Raw genomic sequence first — 20,634 nt, 5'->3', positions numbered from 1 at the left:
AGGCCGCTGCTCTGCAGCACGCCGCAGCGGCCGCCCCGCGCCGCGCCGCGCGGCCTGGCGGAGCTCAGCTCCGTGCTGCTGCTCAGCGCCGCCAGCCTCGAGCTCTTCTCGCCGCCCGGCGCCGCGGAGCCACGCTTGGCCCCCGTGCGCGGCGGCCGCACGGCCGTCCCCTGCGGCGGCAGCGGCCTGGCCCCGCTCGAGGCCTCCCCGGCAGCCTGGGAGCAACCGTCACCAGCGAGTGAGAGCGCCAGGGAAGGACAGTCCTGCGAGGGATCATCCAGTGACAGGGTGCTGAGATCGTCAACGCAAGCACAGCGCCTGTCTCAAGCCTCGTTGCCTTTGCAGGGAGCCACTGCGGCACAGGGGACAGTGAAGCCGCAGTGTCCTGCAGCGAGCGATGGCCCCAGCTTTGAAGGAGGCTGCGATGAGCAGAGCAGAGGCTCAAGGAGGGGACCCTCGAGCCTCAGGAGGGACCAGCTTACTCCCGAGGTACTCCTGGACCCTCAAGAAGTCACTCGCGTGGCTGGGGTGCAGCAGGACGGACAGCCCTGCCCGCAGCCGGGTTCTCCCTTAGGCCTGCAAGGAGGCGTGGGGAAGAAATACAAAAGCAGCAAGGTGCTTGCTGGCGAGGGCAGCACGTGTAGGAAGGCCTGCATCAGCGGCTTCAGCTGCAGCCGCTGGGGCCGGCAGACGCGGCTGCGCCCGGCCCGCCTCAAAAACAAGAGGCAGCAGCAGGCCAATAACTCCTTTTTCAGACCGCCGAGGAAACAAAGAGGGATGAAGAAGAAGAACACTTTGGAGATGGCTGCAGATGGAAGAGACAAAGACTGCTCTTTCCTCAGTAACTCCCATTGCTGGGGCAGGCTCCGATCATCGTTGTCCTTCCACAAGAAGAAGAAAGTTGCCACAGAGGAGAGTTTCTGCAGCAGCAGCCTCTGTTCCCCTTTGATGAAATCCCGCCTTTCAGGCCCCCAAGGAACCCCATCTGCTCATATGGCTCAGTGCTGTAGTCGCTCTGCTTCCTCCATGGCCCTGCTGGCTCCCAGGAATTCCTGTTCTGTCCTGGAGATGATGCTTACGGATGCAGAGAAGGTATACGGGGAATGCCAGCAGGAGGGGCCTATCTCTTTTGAGGAATGCATTCCCTTTGATAAGCTGAAAAATTGCCAGAAAATTGGGGAAGGGGTGTTTGGGGAGGTCTTCCGGACCCACAGCGAGAGAGGACCGGTGGCCTTAAAAATAATTCCCATTGAGGGGAGTGAGAGAGTAAATGGTGAAGCTCAAAAGAGTTTTGCAGAGATTCTACCCGAGATCATAATTTCAAGGGAACTCAGTCTTCTGTCCGAAGAGTCTATGAACAGGACTGTGGGGTTCATTAGCTTGTATTCGGTGCACTGTGTTCAAGGAGCCTATCCTAAGCACCTTCTGGAAGCCTGGGACAAATACCACGATGTAATAGGATCAGAAAATGATCGGCCAGACCTTTTTGGGGACGAGCAACTCTTCATGGTCCTGGAATTTGAATTTGGAGGCAGTGATTTGGAGAATATGAGAAAGAAGTTAAGTTCAGTAGCATCAGCAAAAAGCATTTTGCAGCAGGTCACTGCTTCCCTGGCTGTGGCAGAACAGGAATTGCACTTTGAGCACAGAGACTTGCACTGGGGGAATGTGCTGGTCAAGAGAACAGATGTAAAGGAGCTCAGTTATGTGCTGAACGGGAATGTGTGCACAATCCCCACTGCAGGGATCCATGTCAACATCATAGATTACACCTTGTCCCGGCTGGAGAAAGATGGATTAACTGTATTTTGTGACCTGTCCACTGATGAAGAACTGTTCCAAGGCACAGGGGACTACCAGTTTGATATCTATAGGCAAATGAAAATGGAGAACTCCAACAGCTGGACTGACTATCAGCCACACAGCAATGTGCTCTGGCTACATTACTTGTCAGATAAACTTCTGAAAGAAGTGACCTACAAGAGAAAGGAAACAACTTCTGCCATGAGAAAAATAAAGCAGCAGCTCCTTAAGTTCCATAACGAAGTACTAACTTTTGGTTCTGCAAGTGAAGTTCTGCATAGCAGCAGCTTGTTCCAGTAATTAAGGGAGAGCAGTGTTTCTGCAGATGAAGTTACTGATGCTGACCTGCATCAGTACTGTCTTTTTAACTGTTGATGCGTTGAAGAAATGTCATTATGTGCATGGGTGATCAATGTGTATAAGAAGTTACCAAAAACATGTTTTAAAAAAGTCCAAAAAAAAAAAAAAAAAGTACCTTGAGGGCAGAGGGGAAAGGAACACAGACATGACTTTGCAAGGGGCCATTTCTTCGGGCTTAGCTTATGCTTTGAATTAAACTTTCTTACCTTTTGAGTTTTAGTATATTAAAATAAGTTCTATTTCACTATTATATTGTCTTTCTTACTTTAAAAAAGAAAAAAAAACAAACAAAAAAAACCAACTTCTGACTGGTGAGGACAAAAGTAGTAAACAGTGTTAACCCAATTGGGTATAGAAAATAGTGGGAAACCTCTATGACTCATTTATTAAAATGACCTCAGTTTGACAAAACATGTGCATGGAATGGTGCTACAAGGTGCAAGTATCTAAAGTTTGTGTAATACTGTAATACAGCCTTAGAAATAGTCTAATCTACAATATTCCCCCTGTAAAGACCAGCAAAATGGTATCAGATCATGGAGGGGAAAAAAAAGTACCTGTGTTCCTGTTGTATTTTTTCACATTCATGAATAGGAACCCAAATCTATAACTGGATGGTAGTTTTAAAGTGATTTTCTCCATTTATCTACAGAGGAAACGCGCAAGTAGTCTTCAGTCCTGATTAAACATGTATCAGATTATTTGAATCTCTACTTACATGAAATTGGAATTCTTCTTTATTTTCAACAAATGCTTGACTCACATTCATGTACATTAAACTAGTCTGTAGACAAAGGTAAATCCAACTAAGTGAATGTCAAATTGAATTATTACTCAGTGTACCTGGGTCATTGAATTCATTGACTTTCAGTAATAAAGGTGTAGCATCAGCAGATTTGTTAGAACTGAAATACTATCTAATCTATGCATATATGTGTACCTAAGAGCAGTCTCTGAATATCTGTGAAACTCTCTCCAAGTCAATTTGTTCTAGGTTAGACCATCTTTTACTTTGTTTGCCCCTAATCATCCCCTGCCCACTTGAACCCAGCTCCTTTGCCTAAGCAGGCAAGTGAACAACTATGATTAAGGAGCAGCTCTGCTGCAGAAAATTGTGCAGCCACATAAATCATCTGCTGGGTATATTTCTTACCCATCGTTGTGAATGAAATGCATTTCCTTCCTCCTAGCTCCTTGCTATAAAAACACAAGCATTTCCTTCTGCAGAGTGTTACTGGAGGCAATTCATACACGATACATGCTTAGGGTGAAAGAGCTTTTCATCCCTTCTTTATCACCACTAAAGATGCAAATACTGCCAAAAGGGGAACTGTCTGGAAGATGATCTTCCAGGTGGACTCTAACTGCAGCATCCTCATATCCATCCCTGTTGATGTCTCCAACGCTGGCCACAGTAACCCCAAACCTTGTAAAAGGAGAGGTCACCTGCACTTTTGAGTGTCCTTCCAAGGTGAAGGAACCAGTCTGAAAAACACCCAGTAAGGAATCCCATTTACAGCAGGGGCAGCGTAAGTAGCTCTTACATACGAAAGATGACCTCTCTGCACGCTGGTAATGCTTAAGGAGAGCAATGCTCTAAACAAAATAGTAAGCAGTCCAAAATCACATCTTATTCCCAAAACAAAAGCTTGACCCTTTTTCACTGGGATCATGAAAATTCTCATATGGAAGCAGTGTCTCTGGACATCTCCAGGCAAGCAAACACTCGAGCACTGTTATTAAATTAATAGGAAACTGAGTTGAACCTAGCTAGTTTCAGTGACAGAAACCTTTCAATCTTCTGGTCTGTCTTCTAGAAAGAAGCCACAAGAGGGTGCACGTTATTTGGCTTGTAGCAGATGCCAAACTCTTGTTTGCTTCCAGTAAGCTCTCCAAGTAAACTTTAAGGAGTGCAACAAAGAGGGTTTCCCCTGGTCTGCTGTTAAAGCGTGTGCTGCTGTCATTCAGAACAACCTAACTAAAATACACCCTGCACACCCTGGATAGTGGAGTTAGCCGCTGGGCCCACAAAGCATTTTCTTTTCTGGAAAGCCCTGGAAGCAACGGTGTAGCAGCTGCCTAGCACACATTTGTCGAAAAAACTGTGAAGAACATTGCTTGCCAGAGCAAAATCAGCACCAACAAATCACTTATGCACTGGCGATGGATGTGATTTAATCACACTGAGATATCAGTGTGCCTCCGGGTACAGAACGATTTTATTTCTTTAATTATTTCTCTCTCCTACTCTAATGGATAAGATGGGGCTGCTGGCTTCATCGTGCAGTCCTCTACCATACAGGGAGCGCATATTCAGCGAGAGCACATAGAGGAATGTTTTATTTGTCACTCCTTAGGCATGGTTGGAAAATCCCCAACGTGCAGTGTTTACGCTACCAGTGTTTTTACCTCTGTCTCCAGGCGATAGACGTAAACCCTTCCTTCTTCCCCTTGGATGTGATAAAACGGAGCTCCAACAAGGAGAACCTGTCACCCCATCACAGCTCACATCAAGCGGGCAGAGTTCAGAGCCAAAAAAAGATCAAACCTGTCTTTCAGAAAAAGACAAGAAGCTTTTACAGTGGAATTCTGTATATCTAGCTTTGTAGAGTCAATGTCTTTGCACACAAGCAAGGCATTTTTTTAAAATGAAACATTATTTATCTACTTATTTATAGGCATATAATTTCCCTATTATTTATTATAGATTACAGCCATCCTCAGGGAGGGATCCTGTAACCAGTGTAACAGAACCACATCATTATTCAACAATTTGACAGAAGAAAAAGGAGAATGCCATAGCTCAAAGTCTCTTTTTCCATAGGCCGTAAGAACAGAACACAAATATAGTACAATCCATTTAGCTAAATGCCTTCCCAGTGGAAGGAAAAACATGGAAAAACAGAGTGGAATAGGAACCAATAAACTCCATTACCCTGTGGAAGGACTTCAATCATTTTCCTCCACTGAGTGGCTTGCCCCAGAAGCTCAGACATCAGCAAATCTCACATGAAAGAGGCAGGAAAAGCTCAGAGTTGAGAAAATGCATACAGAAGAATCAATGGGGGCTGCCTGTTCTTTCTAGATTTCAATAAAGCTAATGAATTTATTCAAAAAATCACTACCTGCAAGCGCTAGGTACATCACACACTCTTTATTCAGCAAGGATCATAGTAGCTTTGCTTTTGTTTCCAAAGGAAATGTTTGGAGGCAAAAAAACGGCTGCTTTTTGAGCAAACTGGATGCCTGGAACCCACTGGGCTCCCCGGGCACGGTGGTGTTTTGTCAGTCCCTCGGCCCCGATGTCCCCATGGGAGACAAGCACAGTACCTGTTCTTGCAGAGCCTGTTTTAAATGCCCTTCCTGAAACACCAACACCTTCCTTTCCATGCTGTGCCCTGGAGCTGCAGCCACATACAAGGCTCCATATCCTCTGTTTGCCACCGTCATGCTGAATCCTGGTGCATTCATTCACACAAGGAGCAGGAATAATGTGTGTTGTCAGTACCATACTCTTATGCCTGAAGAAAACAGCCTACTAAGTTTTAACAGAAACCTGCATCTTCAGTGAGACACAATATCAAGCTGTTCTGGCCTATGGATTTCATTCTAGAAGCTCTCATGAAAATACTAGTTAGGAAACAGCAGTCAGAAGATGGAGGATTCAAGAAATTATGAAACGCCAGGGTGAATAAGCAAAGCTTTATTTGTCATCAAGCCAAGAACAGTATTGATTCGCAAGCTATCTGTTCTCCAGACACTCACTACAATAGAAATTCATCCTTATCAATTCTCAAAAATGCCCTTCATTGCAAGTGTTCTTACACAGTGCAACCAAATGGCATGTGTTAACAGAATACCCCAAGGCATCATAACTCATAAGTGAAAAAAGATCTATTCTCATAGAAACAAGAAGCCAGTAAGACTTTATGTCTGAATCTTTCTCTGCTAGAGAAAATACCAGAAATACAGCGATATTCTGCAGGACACAGTCTTCATCAGATTAACAGTGACTGCTTGCACTCTGTGCACTGAAGGCAGACAAACAGTGAAACTGCAGTCAGGTCATCATTTGATCTCACAGAAAGGTAAAACTGCTCACCTAGGTACCTGTATTTTCCTTTAATACCTCTTTAGACTCATGCAGGAAAACGGCTGTCTTGGTTGCCAGTTCATAGAACAAAATTCCACCAGACCAGACTGGAACAGGGCTGCTCTTTGCCCTCAGCATGCAAACTTTCCAAGCACTCTCAGAAAAGTCTAGTACTAAGAAAGCCAAACAAACACTTTCTGGCTGCCTCCAGCTCCTTTCTCTTAAGGGCTGCTGATATCCAAGGTGTTTAACATTAGACAGTCATCAAAGATCCTCATGCTCCATAAAGGCTGTAGCACCCCACATTTCAGACATCTAGACTGAGAAAGATTAATTCAGTTCCAAAGAGAAGGTGAAATATTCTCTGCTCTCACATTTTAATATCAGCTAGACACCAACCCTGAGGCAGTTGCACGTTTCTGGCCCTATCTGGCACCCCTTGGGCTGCTGAAGCAGATGTGAGATGGCAAAGGGGAACAGTTTTCTTTAAGAAATAGCATGTTTTAAATTTCATTTGCTCTTAAGTTGCAGACCAACAAATGCAGTTTCTTGAGAAGATGAAAAGAATAAAAGTGATGCACGGCTACCACAAAACTCATTGCTAGCTGCAGGAACAGTCCAGCTGAGAAGTCTGCCAGCTGCATCGCTTCAGAGACAGCTCCTTGCGGCTCGTGTAGCCTTATAGGAAACATCTGTTCTTTGTCCAAGCCCTTTTGCTTGTCACATTTCAATGACTCCCTTTGCTAGCTACAAAGGGAGACAACGGAAAGTATGTCGAGGCACAAGTGGGGTCACAAAGAGATGGCACAGAAAACCTCTCCATGGTTTCCTCCAAGCAAGCTTTGAAAAAAAGGAAGAAAAAAAAGGGTGGAGGAAACAAAGCAATAAAATTAAATGCGCAAAGTACTCCAAGAAGGATAAGAACAAGCCTGATTCCTCAGAGAAAAAGGCCTTGTGTGGAGTTTGGAACCCCAGAAAGCAGGCATGAAGCCTGTTTTTTAACCCTGCAGATATCAGTGAGATCACTCTGAGCAGGAGACAGCTGGAGCCTGGTATGGTGGGCACAAGGAGTAATAATTAGGTAGAAGTGTGATCAAACAGAGGAGGAGTTTGGAAACAATATGACCTCAGTCCCAGCCCTGCCCCTAGTTGTGAAGCTTGCAGCTTAGGGGTAAGTCAAAACAGAGGGCTTGAGCATCCATAACTGAATGGAAAATAACAAGAGCTGCTGGTATCTACTCCCAGTAGTGTTTAGAGTTTCTGTGGCTCATATGTACAGTGCAGAAGGAGGAGAAAAACTGCACTTGTTCATTGAAGTTTGAGAAAGGTTTTGGTTTTCTCAGCCAAGAGCATTGCAAAGTTGCCCAGCTTTGCACAGGAATAGGTTTGAGGCAGAGGCTCCGTGCAGGGGACATTACCCCTCACAAGGAGCAGAAGGGATAGAGTAAGTTCGTTTGTTACCCATTCCTTGTGTAAATGACTGAACACCATCAGTCATTTACCATCGAAGCTATGAACCAGCTCGCAAGTCTTTCCTCTAGCAGGGAACTGCAGAAATCCCAGCAAGCCAACCCCAGATGGCCTTTCTGTTTGTAGCATCACCAAAGTGGGGAGCGACTTGGATGTGAAACTACAGACAAGCCTTGTCAGCAGGGAAGGATATAGAAAATTGGAGGGTTTTCCCCAAAATGCTTTACTGATGTTAATCTTCTCAAGAGAACTGACTCAGCTTTATAGGAAGCACCCTATGGGAAAGAGATGATAAATGCTCAAAACTCTCTTTTGTACCATGAGCACAAAGAACTGTGCATCAGCCTAGGCACTGCTAAACCAAATCTCCTGGCCAGGTTGGCCAGATTTTTATTGCATCTGCTTGTCCTTATCTGAAGTTCACAAATGACAGGCAGCAGAAGGCTCGGACTGCCTTTTTTGGGGCGTGATTGTGAAGCACATGGAATGGCAGTCTTGACTGTTAGGAATGTTTTTTGACGCAGATCAAAATCAAAATGAACGCTTGAAGCCTAAAAAAGTTATTTAAACAGCAGCAGGTTCAAGGACCGTCTGAAGCAGCAGGTTAGCTTGGAAGCAAGCTGTCAGAGCCCACACCTATCAAAGACATTACCAACAAGTGTGATTGCTCTTTTGTAGTTTATTAAGACTCCAAGCAGGGATGGTCTGCATTCTTGAGAATCTCAAAGTGTCCCTACCACAGCAAAACATCAAGCACAACATCCCATCACCATGTGTCTGCCAATCCTTTTGTGCATACTGAGCACCTTGCCAAATCCTGGTAGCACTTAGGAGAAAACCCTAGATGGAAAAAGCTGCTGGAGGTTTCACCAAGCAAGAAAACAGCAGAAGCCGGAGTGAGAGAATTCAGTTCTAACTCAGAAACCCAATGCAGTGAAGCTGCAGAGACCAGTGTCCGACACAGGGCAAGAACCTGCTGGAAATAGCAGGGCAGGGAACAACTTTGAACAGCAATGCTTTTGTTGCCAGTCATGAGAAAGCAATAAGCCACAAAATTAAAATGGTTGTCTCCAAAAGATGGGCCTCCTAGTTTCACCTGCTCAGACTAGACAGGAAGATCTAGGTTTGCACAGTTTATCTCACTGAAGACAAGATGCTACCAAAGTTTTTCGCCTGCAGCTTTACAGAGCTATCACTAACCATTCCCATTATCAAGATGCATCTACATGCAGGGCTGGGCTCTTACAGCTTTGGATGTGGCTGTGTAAACATGAGGTCATGAAAAACAACAGTTGAGCAGCATGGCAGTAAGGTTGGCACGCTGATGAATGAAGTGCAATCAGCAGTTTGATAATGTTTTTTTAGTCACCACTGATCACATCATCTCTTTTTGAGATGCTGAAGCCTTAAAATAAATCCAAGGATGAGCACTTTCAAATAAGTAAACTTGTTATACTGATAGTTTACAGTAATATTTCAAGCCTTGTTTTTATGCATGGGTTCAAAGTGTGACAACTCTTTTTTCTTTTTTTTCCACAGAACCAAAAGCATGTTTCCCATCCTGTCTAAGGCACTGTGCACATTGCAAAGAGCAATGAAGTCCTTGTAGCCATTTTGGGTAAGAAGTCAACTAAGACAGAGAGGAAATGTTAACCACACTGTACATTTTGGCAAATCTATCTTTCAGAAGCCATGCGTGGAGAATTCCACTGCTATCTTCTGCAGAGAAAAGCAAAAGACAGATGTTTCAGAAATTTGCCTTGTTGAGTAACAATTCGAAGAAAGCCGTATCACTTCTGTGCTGTTAAGAAAACATGCACATTGTGCAAATGCTTCCATTGCCTGCCTGTAAAATGGGAATTCTGGTACAATCTAAACACCCAGCACGGCCAGGTACTGACACAAAGACTTATGTGGCTCTTGATGACTGAAGCCTGAACATTTGTCCACACATCTCATGCAAGTGTTTTACACAGAAGCTGTCTCCATACTTAGCAATATTTTTGCTTCTATAACATTCTTATTCCCAAGCACTTCAGTGCAGCCTCCTGTGACATGAGAATAACAGTCAGCCTGTTCTTAGACAGGTCACACAATCCTCTTGCTTCTTCATGGCAAACAGAATTATTTCTATACAGCTCAAAAGACACTGATGTCCCAGACCAAAGGCCCCCCTGCAGCCCCTATGATTTTGCTCTCATTCTTGCACATTTAGACATTGTAATTAGTGTCAGGCAGAGCAAGTTGAGGAAAAATCATTTCTTCAGAGGAAATAAAGTGCATGAAAATATTTAAAGCCACAGGCTGAACCAGTCTTTGATGAAATTCATGTTAATACTGATAATGCCTTCATTTTTTCCAGCCATTATAGGAAGAACTCCTTTGCAGATGGGAGCAAGGCTGCAATCCAGAAATTCTGCTAAAGATTTCTGGCTTGTCCCTTTAGAGGCATCATCTCAGTTGCTGATAGTTGGGACTGTAATAGTGACTGCTCCTCTGGAATAGCTGATCTCAGTTGTTTCTGTGGTAGCCGTTTCCATGATGTTGTCTCTACAGCAGGAGACAAAAACAGCAGCCCTTTGTCAGCAGGAAGCTAACAAAGGGGTTCAGCTTTTAGAAGGGTGCAGGTTTAGGAAAAAGCCAACATACATCAGACAGTATTTAAATATAACCCCCTGACTCCTAGAAAGTTGCCGCTTGGGAGAGAAACTATAATGAAAGGGCAGGAGCCTGTGTTTGATTTTGATGAAGTGTCTGCCCAAGCTCTGCTAAAGTAAACAAAATTTTTCTGTGAGATATTAGGAATATACTAGGAATATCTCAGTTTTCCACACAGAGCTGCTTCCCTGACATAAAGAGAGAAGCAAATGCAATTATCTAATATATAATTTGACAAAAAAAGTCTTAATGCCCAGATTTGTGCTTTAATTATTTTATGATTTTTAACACATTACAAACAGGACTATTTTTTTCTACCTTTCCTGCAAGAGCATGATGCATTTGGACTACAGGTTTGAGTCAAAGGGAAGAACAGCCCTTTTCTCAGCAGCATTTCCTGCACACTTCCATCACAAAGAAATAGGAATGGCACCTATTTGATTCCACCAGGTAAACTCCAGTCATGTACAAACCTATCCTGATTCTTTGCTTGTTTAGTTCACAAGGGATTCTGTGTGGAAGCAATTTCTGGCCTAACATTTATGTTTCCATCCAAAAACATAACATCTTACAAAAAGTACCTGCTAGGCAGGAGGTCAAAAAAAAAAACGAAGACCTTCTGGCCTGCCTTACCTTCTGGATTTACTTCGGAATCGCTGGTGTTACCAGGTTCTTCCTTTAGAACTCCCACCTCCTTTGCCCAATTCGTCCATTTAAGTTCCTCTACTCTGGAGAGACCAAACACAACAAATACTGTCGCATGGAGTGCAGCTTTTCAGTCCAGACCTCATTATCTAATCCGAGTCCCTCCTGACAGCACAGTGCTAATCATTTGGTGGAAAAACACCCTGGAGAGCTTTTCTTTGAGTAAATATCTTCTGTAGTTTAAGCTCTGTGATATAAATATTTCTTCCCATAGTATGTTGCATGCAGGTCTAAAATGTTTGAATACTCAGCTCCTTCCAGGCAAGGCATTTAATAGAAAAGGAACCTCCTAGATTCTACTCTGTATCATGCTCCATGGGACTACACATCTCCTCACTCTGTGGGGTTACTCGAGTGCTGCCTGCAGTTCCTTTTGCCGGACCAAGAAAGGTTAAATTGCTCTCCAGGTATGAGTGGAGCCCCCTCATGTTGTGCTCACACTGCAGTTACTGAGCTCCGGCGCAGCCAACCTGTGTCTTGGTGACAATACTGGGGAACTCAACTAGCTTTTCAAACTTCCAGCAGAGCAACAACCCAACATTTTGCAGGGAATCCATTACTGAGATAGCGTGTAATGGATATGTCTTACCTGAAACACCATCTTTCATCTTTCTTATTGAGGCCCACTGAAAGGAAGCAGCCAGATCTCCTCTTTCCACCTTGGCGCCACAGCCAGGCCTTTTCTATTTCTAGGATAGCAATAGCTCTCTGAAAGTAGAAGTCCATATCAGGAGAAAAAAATATAGCTATACAGGACATGCAGAAGCAAGCCCCTCCTTTTAATTCAATCTTTCCCAACCAGAAACTATCTTGACTTGAAAAAAATCACTTTAACTCAACCCCAAAGTAATCCTTAGCTTAATAGTAACAGACAGAAAATACTTTCAAGTCATTTATGCACATACATCTACAGGCTGGTAGGCTTGGTGCAAACAAGCAGCATGAGTTGTAAATACACCTAAAACATTATGCTTACTCCCCAGAGGGATAAATCTATAAACATTTTATGACAAATACGCATTCTCATCTCTGATATCATGAGAATCAAGTAGGAGGCAGGACCATGACATGACTGCTGAGCAGTACATCTAACCTGCAGCTTCCAGACGCTTTTGCTGTAGCCAGAAATATCCGTGACAGTCTCGCTCATGAGCGCAATCAGCATGTTGAGCAAAAGAATGTAAGTGAGGATCACAAAGAGAAGCAGCAGAAGCATCACAAAGTATTTGAATCTGGCGTGCTCCTGGAACTCTAGGTCGCCCATCCCAATGGTGATCTTGAAGAGCTCCAGAGAGACGCTAAAGAGCCCGCCGTACATTGCGTGGTTCCCGACATCCTCCAGGTGAAAAACGGACTTGTTATGGGAGACGGCAGGAGCCTCCCCCATCAGAGTAACCAGAGCTAGGAGAAAAACAGACTGTGAATCATTTGCAGAAAGATCGAAGTCTTACAGCCCTGCCTGCTCCATGAGGCTAAATAAGTCCTTACCAGCAGCGAAGCCAAAGAGGAAGATCATATAGACCAAGAGGAAACGCAGCAGATCTCTCAGGATAGTCTGAAACACAAAGCAGGAAGCAGTGTCTTTATCTCACACTAAATCACCAGTATGATCTCCTGTTATCACACTCATCATAAAACAAGACCAGTAACAATGCCAATACTGAAAACAAGTCAGGGACTGATTTTAGCCAGGTGAAGGAAGCATTTAGTAGTACATGCTAAATTGCTTCCTCCAGTGTTTGGAACTTAGTTTGAGAGCACTACAAAAACGGGTGAATTGGTCCTTTGAAACAAATAAATTCCATGTCTGGCTGTTTGCAGATTGCTGCAATACTGATAGCTGTTTGTTTTGTCTCTACAGATAGCAAACCATCATTCTGCCTCAACTGTGCTTGAAGACATTGATCTAGACTCCTTCTCCAACTCCCTAAGTCAATACATCTGTTTCATTTATGATTTTAATGGTCCCTGAGAAAGAAAAGCAACTGCAGGACGTTCCTCACAAGCTCTTCACACAAGGTTGTTTCCGAGTACTGACCTTCTGTATCATGACACTGTAAATCCCAGTGCGCTGGAAGCCCCGAGTGTAATACAGCATGTTCACCCATCCCAAAAGAAGGGAGAAAACCATCACTGCTACATAGTTTTCTGAACTTGCACCATAGAGCACTGCTGACAATAGCAATGAGAATGCCTGGATGAAGCTGCCAAGAAGCAGAAATAGTGACTTACTCCCACAGAAAGGCCCATTTGCACATCCTTGCTATTTTAGAAGGAAAAGTAATCACATTTTACCAGGCTACAGGCTACACAGAGCAAATAAAACAGTTAATCAGGCACTCAGTTTATATAAGCAAATCCTGTTCTAACCAAAGCCACAAGTTATCAGAGGTTTGTTATGAACTGGTTAATCTCACACTATGGAAATTCTTAGCTGTTTATGTAGCTCACATAACTGATATAAAATGGAAAAGAATCATAGCTCTTATGAATACATGCACACATAGAAGCACACACATGCATCTATGAACACTTCTCACCAGAAAACCGGGAAGTTATTTTCCCTTAGACCAAATCAGAGCCACAAGGTACAGATTAAGTGCTTGAGCTCTTTTTAATGAGTGTAAATTTTTAACTACAGAATAATTGAGATCGGGCCTCCACTGTGTCAGATAATACAAAAACCCAAAGACAGACGCTACCCAGCACTGTCCATGACAACAAAGGGTTGACATGAGATGTGACATGAGGGCAACAAACAGGGAGGGGATGGAAAGAGGAGACAGTGGCAGAGAATAAGTCTTTCCTGCTCACCATCTCTCTAGTAATGTTATGGCAAGTTAGCTGCCCACAGCAGAAAACCAATGTCACCTGTGCTTTCATTGCCCCAAAAAACTCTAGAGACATACATCAAGATCTCAATGCAGCTGTCAGAGCACATAGTCTTCAGAGATTGGCGTCTCCTTCGCAGATACAGACTCTAATTAGAGAAAAATCAACGGTAGCTGTTTGTTACAATAGGGCATGCTAAATACTGAATCCTGCCTGGCATAGCCTATTGCATAGCAGAGTAGTTCATTTACTCCTTCTCCTGCTTTTATTCCAAAGACCCCAGATTTCAGCTGATTGCCCCGCAAAGATGAAAACAAGCCCATGTTTCAAAATGAACTAAGAATAGATAGGGCCTGAATCGTGGCACTGAATACCAATGTTAATAGACTGCATTAAATGCTGTGGATGTGTTTTACTACCATAGATTACAAGATTATCTCCTAATTGCTTGTTGTCATGCCCCAGTTCTTCACCTTGCCCACTCTGACTTGTGCCACCCCATCAGTGCTAGACCCTACTAACACTAAAAGTCTCAAAGCAAGATTCCCCTTTTGTCCACGTTTCTGCACATCCTGATGTTGGGATAACAAAATCTCTTTCCTTACACCAGTGCCAGTTTCTTACAGTGTAGGTAGGCCAGAGATGCTCATACCTGAGCGAATATTAGATAAATGCCTCCTAGCAAGATAATGATCAGTCCAGAAACCCACAGGAAGCCTCCAGCTGTGAACTCCACTGGAAATGAAGGCTGCAAATAAAAGCAAAAACACTGAGGATGGACAGAGCAGTCGTGATAGCCAGCCCGAGCCTTTTAAAACTTCAGCTCTATCCATTCAGGTCTTTCTTGTTTAAAAAATAAAGGGCCTACCTTTACTCGCAAAGGCTGATAGTAGGCAATAGCTGTAAAGATTATCATGAATGACAAGTATGAAATAAAACTGAAGTAGAATCTCTTAGAAGCAAATGTTTCCCATTTGTGCTGAAGCAGTTTGTTCAGTGGCTCCAAAACTACCATCTTGTACCGATTCTGCATGAAAAATAAATAAATAAATGAATAAATCCACCAGATAAAAACGTACCCATGGGTCAATACAAAGACAGAATGATCAGGGATTGTCCTTTTCAGAGCCAGAGACCAGTGGCTGCAATTAGGGCACACAAAGTTTTATTCTGTGAGGTTTTTCTGTATGAAAAAGATCAACTATCCTATAGGAACTCAAATCTTATTGACTCCATCCAGGTATTTAGACAAATCAAAGCTTAGGGCAAACAAAGGATCTAAAATTCCTCTTATTACAGCTTATCAGAGATATACTAAGCAGTTTATAATTAAAAATGCAGAAATGCACATGTCATTTCTTTCCAACACAATCACCTGAAATAACACATTAACTTGAAATGATTTGCATAACTGTACAGCAACACCAAAAAAAAAAGCCAGAAGAAAGCACTGTTATCTTTGTCTCCTGCAAAAGGACTCACTGGTGTGTCACTGCTGTAGGCCAGAATCTCCAGCACCGAGTTTTCCTCATAGCTGTCAAGGGAGGACAAGTCATATAAAGACACATGGATAGGTCCATAGGTCCATTCGGTGAATTTACGTGATAGGTGCCTGTACTGTGGCTCTTTGATCTCTCTTTGGATGATGTGTCTGAAGATCTGCAGAGAAAGTGGATGCACACCAGAAGATTCATTATGCAATGAAGGCATAAAATGACCCAAGTACACCCAAATTGCCTTCAAGTGCAGAACACTCTTTTCTGCATTATAGTCTGTGTCATATCCAAACTACAGACTATATATCCAAGCACCGGACAACCCAGCTAAACTTTGCATCAACTCTTTAAGTAGTAAAACCCAGTTCAGACTAGACTAGTTCTCTTGGCTGGGAGAGAACAGCAATGGTCAGTTGTGGCTCTGTAGAGCACCCTAACAGGAGTAGCCTCGAGGAAGCCTCCTTTAGGTCTGTGCCACTGTCCACAGCATTGCTGTGAGCTGGAAGTAAGATGCTGCTACATCCAACCCTGCATCCAACATGCATGCTGCAGTCCCCCCACAGATTCCTTTCAGTTGTCTTTACCTCCACTTTGCCTGTCTTGGCAGCAAGCTGCAGAGGATTTAATCCATCGTAATTCACTATTTCCTCCAGTTTGCACGTCGGGTCAACCTTCACACCTGCCTTCAAGATCTCAACATATACTGTGCTCACAAACTTGGTGTTCTCCTCCGTATCATCTGCAATCATGACCAAGGCATGGAGCACTGTGTTGCCCAGGGTATCCTGCTCCTGGATCCTGGCTTTCTGGTGGGGATTGTTTAGAAGATATTCCACCACCTCAAATTGGTTGGTACAAGCAGCCAAGGATAGGGGAAGTTCACCTGAGAAGGAGAGAATTTGGAGGGGGAGACAAAGTGGGAGGATGCAGCAAAAACAACAAAGGCAGGCAATTTTAGAAACATATTTAGCCTCGAGTTTTACCACTAGAACACAAAACAGATTCGTTCTCAGTGCTTCTAGATTCAGGAAGTGTTTTACAACAATTTCTCCCAACCTCTGGGGACAGCTGAAACTTTTTTCCCCCAGAGACTCCTTATTTGGCTGTATTAACCACATATTTCTATGTCTCTGTCCGAACTTCCTTTGATGAAACTAAATATACAGAACCAAGTATGATGGCAAGGGCTCACTGGATACCTTAGTCTGATGAAGAATCTTGCCATTCAAACAAGTCAAGAAGTCCCTGATTATAACACAACAGAGGAGATGGCAGCCCGTGTACAGAGAGGCAAACCCAGCTAGGACTAGTGACTGCACACACAATAAAAATAACACCACCAAAGAATGCATTTCACATCGACTCACCAAAATAAAAGCAGATTCCCTCTTTCTTCTTCCCAAAGAATTCACCATGGGCTCTGGCATGGACATCAGCTCCATTCTCTACTAGAAGTTTCACCATATCCAAGTTCCTCTTCTCTATGGCTATATGGAGTGCAGTCTGGCCTAGGGAAACAAGCAAAACTTACCATGCAGATCTGCTGTCAGAAGGAACAGGCAAAGGCCTCGAGCAAGGCACACAGCTTCAGCAATTGTTGTGTGCTCTGCACAGCAATCCTAAACTCAAGGTTGAAGATGACTCAGTGCCAGAATCAGAAATCACAATTAAAAGGTGAGCGGACTGCTACTGTAGCAGCATCAGAACCCTGGGACTGCAGTGCAGCCTGAGCTCCCTCTTAGCTCCTTTTCCTCATATCTGCACATCTCATTTGTCTGACACAGAAGCCTTACCTCTGTAGTAAGGATCAGAGCACGCAACATTGACAAGTGGCCTGGGATTCTCTGTCTTTTGGTCTATTTCCAGCAGAACTGGGATTGTGTCATTCCTCCCATTCTTTAAATTCAGCAGGGCTTTCATTAAGCAGGTCTTCCCAGTCTTTGCGTCTAGTAGAAAAAGAGTTCTGAACGGGATGCACATCTCCTTGTACACATCTGTATTACCTAATCCACTATACCCAGAACTCAATTGTCATTCTAGGACCAAATACTGTAATTATTCAAAAGGTCTTTCTCAGTACTTTTCATCTGTATCAGAGGCATAAGCTTGAGGAGACATTTATTGGTATCCTCCATCATCAGCTGGACAATAGGAAAATAAAAGCATAGGCTGGAGAAAGTGAAGAATCAAGAGCAGATTCCACCACTGCCCAGTCCTGCTCACAAGCTCTGCCTCTGCTAAATCTGGTTAGGGATTATTGAGAAGGAATCTACCTGTGTATTCAGAATTGGTGAGAAATTTGGAAGTCCTCCTTAAGTATTCAAGCAATCCATCCAGTGACTCAGGGCTGCCCCTTAAGATTGCGCTGAAGAGCCTGTCTCTATCAAAGCGATTGGGGTCCTTCTGGCTACAGAAGAAATAAAAAGTGTTAAAAAAATCTGGAGAGAGGAAGACATAAACATGCAGTAAGTTCCAGTAGGCTAGTATGAGAAAAAGGGAGGGAGGAAGAGCAGTTTGACAGAAAAACAACTCAAGTATTTTATTTTTGAGTCAAAGGAAAAATAAAGAGAGCTATTTCCCAGAATTCTCTCAAGTGGCTGCAGTTTCCATCAGCTGGAGCTTTTCCCAGATCCAGCCCAATGTGCAATCCTGGAATGCATCCAGAACACAAAGAAAGAGAAGCCCAAGATAGCTCCAGGACCCGAATCAGCCCCATCACATGGCATGAAATGCTCCATGAGCTATTTACATCCCTTTCCTGGCAACAACAGGCCAGTTGTATAGGGGCTCCATATTAAGTTGCTCTAGTGCCCAGTTTGGCTTATTTGGTGCTAGTTCAGATATATTCAAAACCTAAGACAACACACAGGTACCTTCCAGGTGCAGACAGGAAGGGCTAACAGTCCCTTTTCTGATTTTAATTACCTTCCATCAGATGCCCTGCTACTTTTAATTTAGGTTCTAACAAAGTTTATGGCACCGTATTCCACAGGGATGAGCAGGGACCTCACCCTTGTGAAACTGTCAATAGTTACTTACTTGCTGACAAGTCCTGGACGAAAGTTCAAATTAATTTTGACTTTAGGAGCATAGTCAGTACTCTCCTTTTGATAAGGTGACTCCAAGGGCCGTAGCTCTCCTTTCTTTCCATGTAGCCCTATTCTTTCTTCCTTCTTGCTAGATGCAGGTTTATCTTCTGGGATGCTGTCATCTGTTTCTAGCAGTCCCATCAACCTGTTTCTCTGTCCTGGGCCTGGCTGCCCGTTTGTGAAGTTAGCCATTTCTAGTAGGAATTGTCTTGTGGATCACCAAAGATGCATCCACCAGGACACTAATCCTGCAAAGGAACAGGAGAATTAATGCAATTTGTACGCACACCTAGAATGCGCACAGTGATGCGCATAAAGGAAGGCACATGTCCCGGTCCAAAGTTCCCAGAGGTTCCTTGAGGTTCCTCTACAGGTTCCTTGAGAGAGGGATTCAGTAAAACTCTGCATGACTGGGTGGCCTTGAAAGAAGGATCAAGGCCTTAAATAGGGTTCCTACAGAGAAGGTGTTCAAAAGCAGCTCATGGAATAGAGCCTACTTGTCTGCAGAACATCCGAACCCCCTTTGTGAGATGACCTCACCTGTTGGCAGCAGCACAGGTTCCTTACATAAAAGGCAAAGAAAGTAGATCTTTAGGAGACTACGAACATTGTCCTTGTCTCAGTGCAGCCAACACAGGTTAGTCACCAAGTGGCCAAAAAGATAAGATTAACCGCAGGCCTTCGTTGCAATGGAGTGTTAACTTTGTCTGTCTTCTGCTTGCAGGGGGACAGTATTTCTATAGGGAAAACATATGCACAAATTGTATTCCTTCTACACATTCTTGCTTTCATCCTGGGGAAAAATGGGTGGGTTATAAGATCTCCCCAGAGTTGGGTGCTGCCAGTTTTACTGCTATCCACGTCAGCAGGGACATATTCACAGTGCAGCTGCCGTGCGGACACTCACAGCTGGACACTGCACAGGCTCTCTTAGGAGCAAAGCTGGGTCCAGATCTGCTGTATAGAGAGTCCAGGCATCCAGAGTACTCAGCCCACTTGTCTCATCTAATACAACCTACACTCCATTTTCACCCCTCTTAGACACCTCATCTTGCATCTCTCATGACATCAGACCCACAGTGAAGGTAAACCATCTGTAGTCAGGATTTGACTGAAGATTCACACGCAGTTTAGTCTATGACGTGGCAAAGAAACATTGTGGTTACCAACCTAAACCAAAGCTTCTGTTAAAACTCCTCCTTACCAGCACACCCACCCTCCAAATGGTTAACAGCTCTTTTTTCTGATGAGAAATCTCCCTTTGTGGGACTAGGGTTAGACGCCAGATCCAGCACCAGCCTTAAGGTAAATCAACAGAGTATAAACACTGTGGTTTAGATTAGGATGCAGAGAAGCATAGTTAGTTCTAGGCAGAAAATAGTTACAAAACATCTTTATACAGCTCATTGCAAAAAATCTAAAGGCCAGTTTCAAGAAACACTGTTGTAATTCAGCCACTCAGGTTAGTCTGCCGTCTAACGACAAATATCCCTCTGCATACACAAGGATACACCCCATAATCCCCCGTTCAGCCCCCAAAACACTTACTGGTACATTTGTTGATCCTCAACAAAGAGAGGGCTATTTGTATTTCCGTAACAGTTTGCTTGTGCTTTTCTGGTTTCTTTTCCACAAAGTCATTTTTCAGCTGCAGTTTCCATCTCTCCTCAGCACTCAAGACTGTTATTTATTGCCAGTTAGTACAGACAGTCTGTTTAAAAACAAGAACAAAAAGGTCCTTAAAAAAGGACCTACATGCATCTACTTTGTACCTCCCTAAAAATACAGCCGTTTCTATCAGATGAATTTTTCGTTCTCTATCCAAGACCTTCCCTGCCTCCTCCTCGTACTTTACCAAGCCATTTTGAGTAGCACAGCACAAGAAAAACGCTACTGTCAAAAGAGGAAGAGCCCAGCACTTACCCTAAGTTGCTGCAAGCTCCACCCAAGAACTGATCTGACGAGGAGTCCTAACTGATCTTCCAGAGGTTAAATAATTTCTTAGTAGAAGCCAAATCAAATGCCAGCAAGCCTTAATAAGCATGAAAGCGCTTCCTGAAGCCCCCAATTTGTTTATATCCATGGGTGAGAGCCCTCTTCTTCTGCAGATACGACCATACTGATATCA

At 43.8% G+C, this 20,634-nt stretch overlaps 2 protein-coding genes across 2 annotated transcripts in view; one reads left to right on the top strand and one right to left on the bottom strand.

Annotated features, from left to right (window-relative positions):
- HASPIN (histone H3 associated protein kinase) overlaps positions 1–2,235 on the top strand; it is a 2,590-nt gene extending 355 nt beyond the window's left edge. Inside the window, exon 2 of the mRNA XM_026047949.1 lies at positions 87–2,235. Within this exon, the coding sequence (XP_025903734.1) occupies positions 87–2,103 (2,017 nt within the window). The 3' untranslated portion in view covers positions 2,104–2,235. The remainder of the gene's footprint in view (positions 1–86) is intronic.
- A 7,906-nt stretch (positions 2,236–10,141) lies between these two features.
- On the bottom strand, positions 10,142–20,634 carry LOC112954601 (transient receptor potential cation channel subfamily V member 2-like). The gene is made up of 17 exons (XM_026047835.1): positions 20,430–20,634; positions 20,055–20,217; positions 18,457–18,754; positions 17,691–17,824; positions 17,211–17,363; positions 16,785–16,925; positions 16,002–16,300; positions 15,404–15,580; positions 14,790–14,948; positions 14,574–14,669; positions 13,999–14,069; positions 13,128–13,293; positions 12,578–12,644; positions 12,183–12,490; positions 11,679–11,797; positions 11,018–11,112; positions 10,142–10,276 (listed from the first exon to the last, which is right to left on the bottom strand). Exons 3-17 carry the CDS (start codon positions 18,696–18,698, stop codon positions 10,146–10,148), a joined length of 2,358 nt encoding a protein of 785 aa, XP_025903620.1. The 5' UTR covers positions 18,699–18,754; positions 20,055–20,217; positions 20,430–20,634; the 3' UTR covers positions 10,142–10,145.

Source organism: Nothoprocta perdicaria, unplaced genomic scaffold, assembly GCF_003342845.1.
Source record: "Nothoprocta perdicaria isolate Ctin4 unplaced genomic scaffold, notPer1 scaffold_50, whole genome shotgun sequence".
Classification (NCBI taxonomy): Eukaryota; Metazoa; Chordata; class Aves; order Tinamiformes; family Tinamidae; genus Nothoprocta; species Nothoprocta perdicaria.
This window is presented reverse-complemented; position numbering and strand designations above follow the sequence as displayed.

Excerpts from the sequence above, each read along its gene's own strand:
- LOC112954601 (XM_026047835.1), bottom strand. The coding sequence starts at position 18,698 with ATGGCTAACTTCACAAACGGGCAGCCAGGCCCAGGACAGAGAAACAGG. Across the intron at positions 14,949-15,403 it reads CCTACAGCAGTGACACACCA|AATCGGTACAAGATGGTAGT; the intron begins GTGAGTCCTTTT and ends TTTTTCATGCAG. Across the intron at positions 14,070-14,573 it reads TTTATCTAATATTCGCTCAG|AGTCTGTATCTGCGAAGGAG; the intron begins GTATGAGCATCT and ends TTCTCTAATTAG.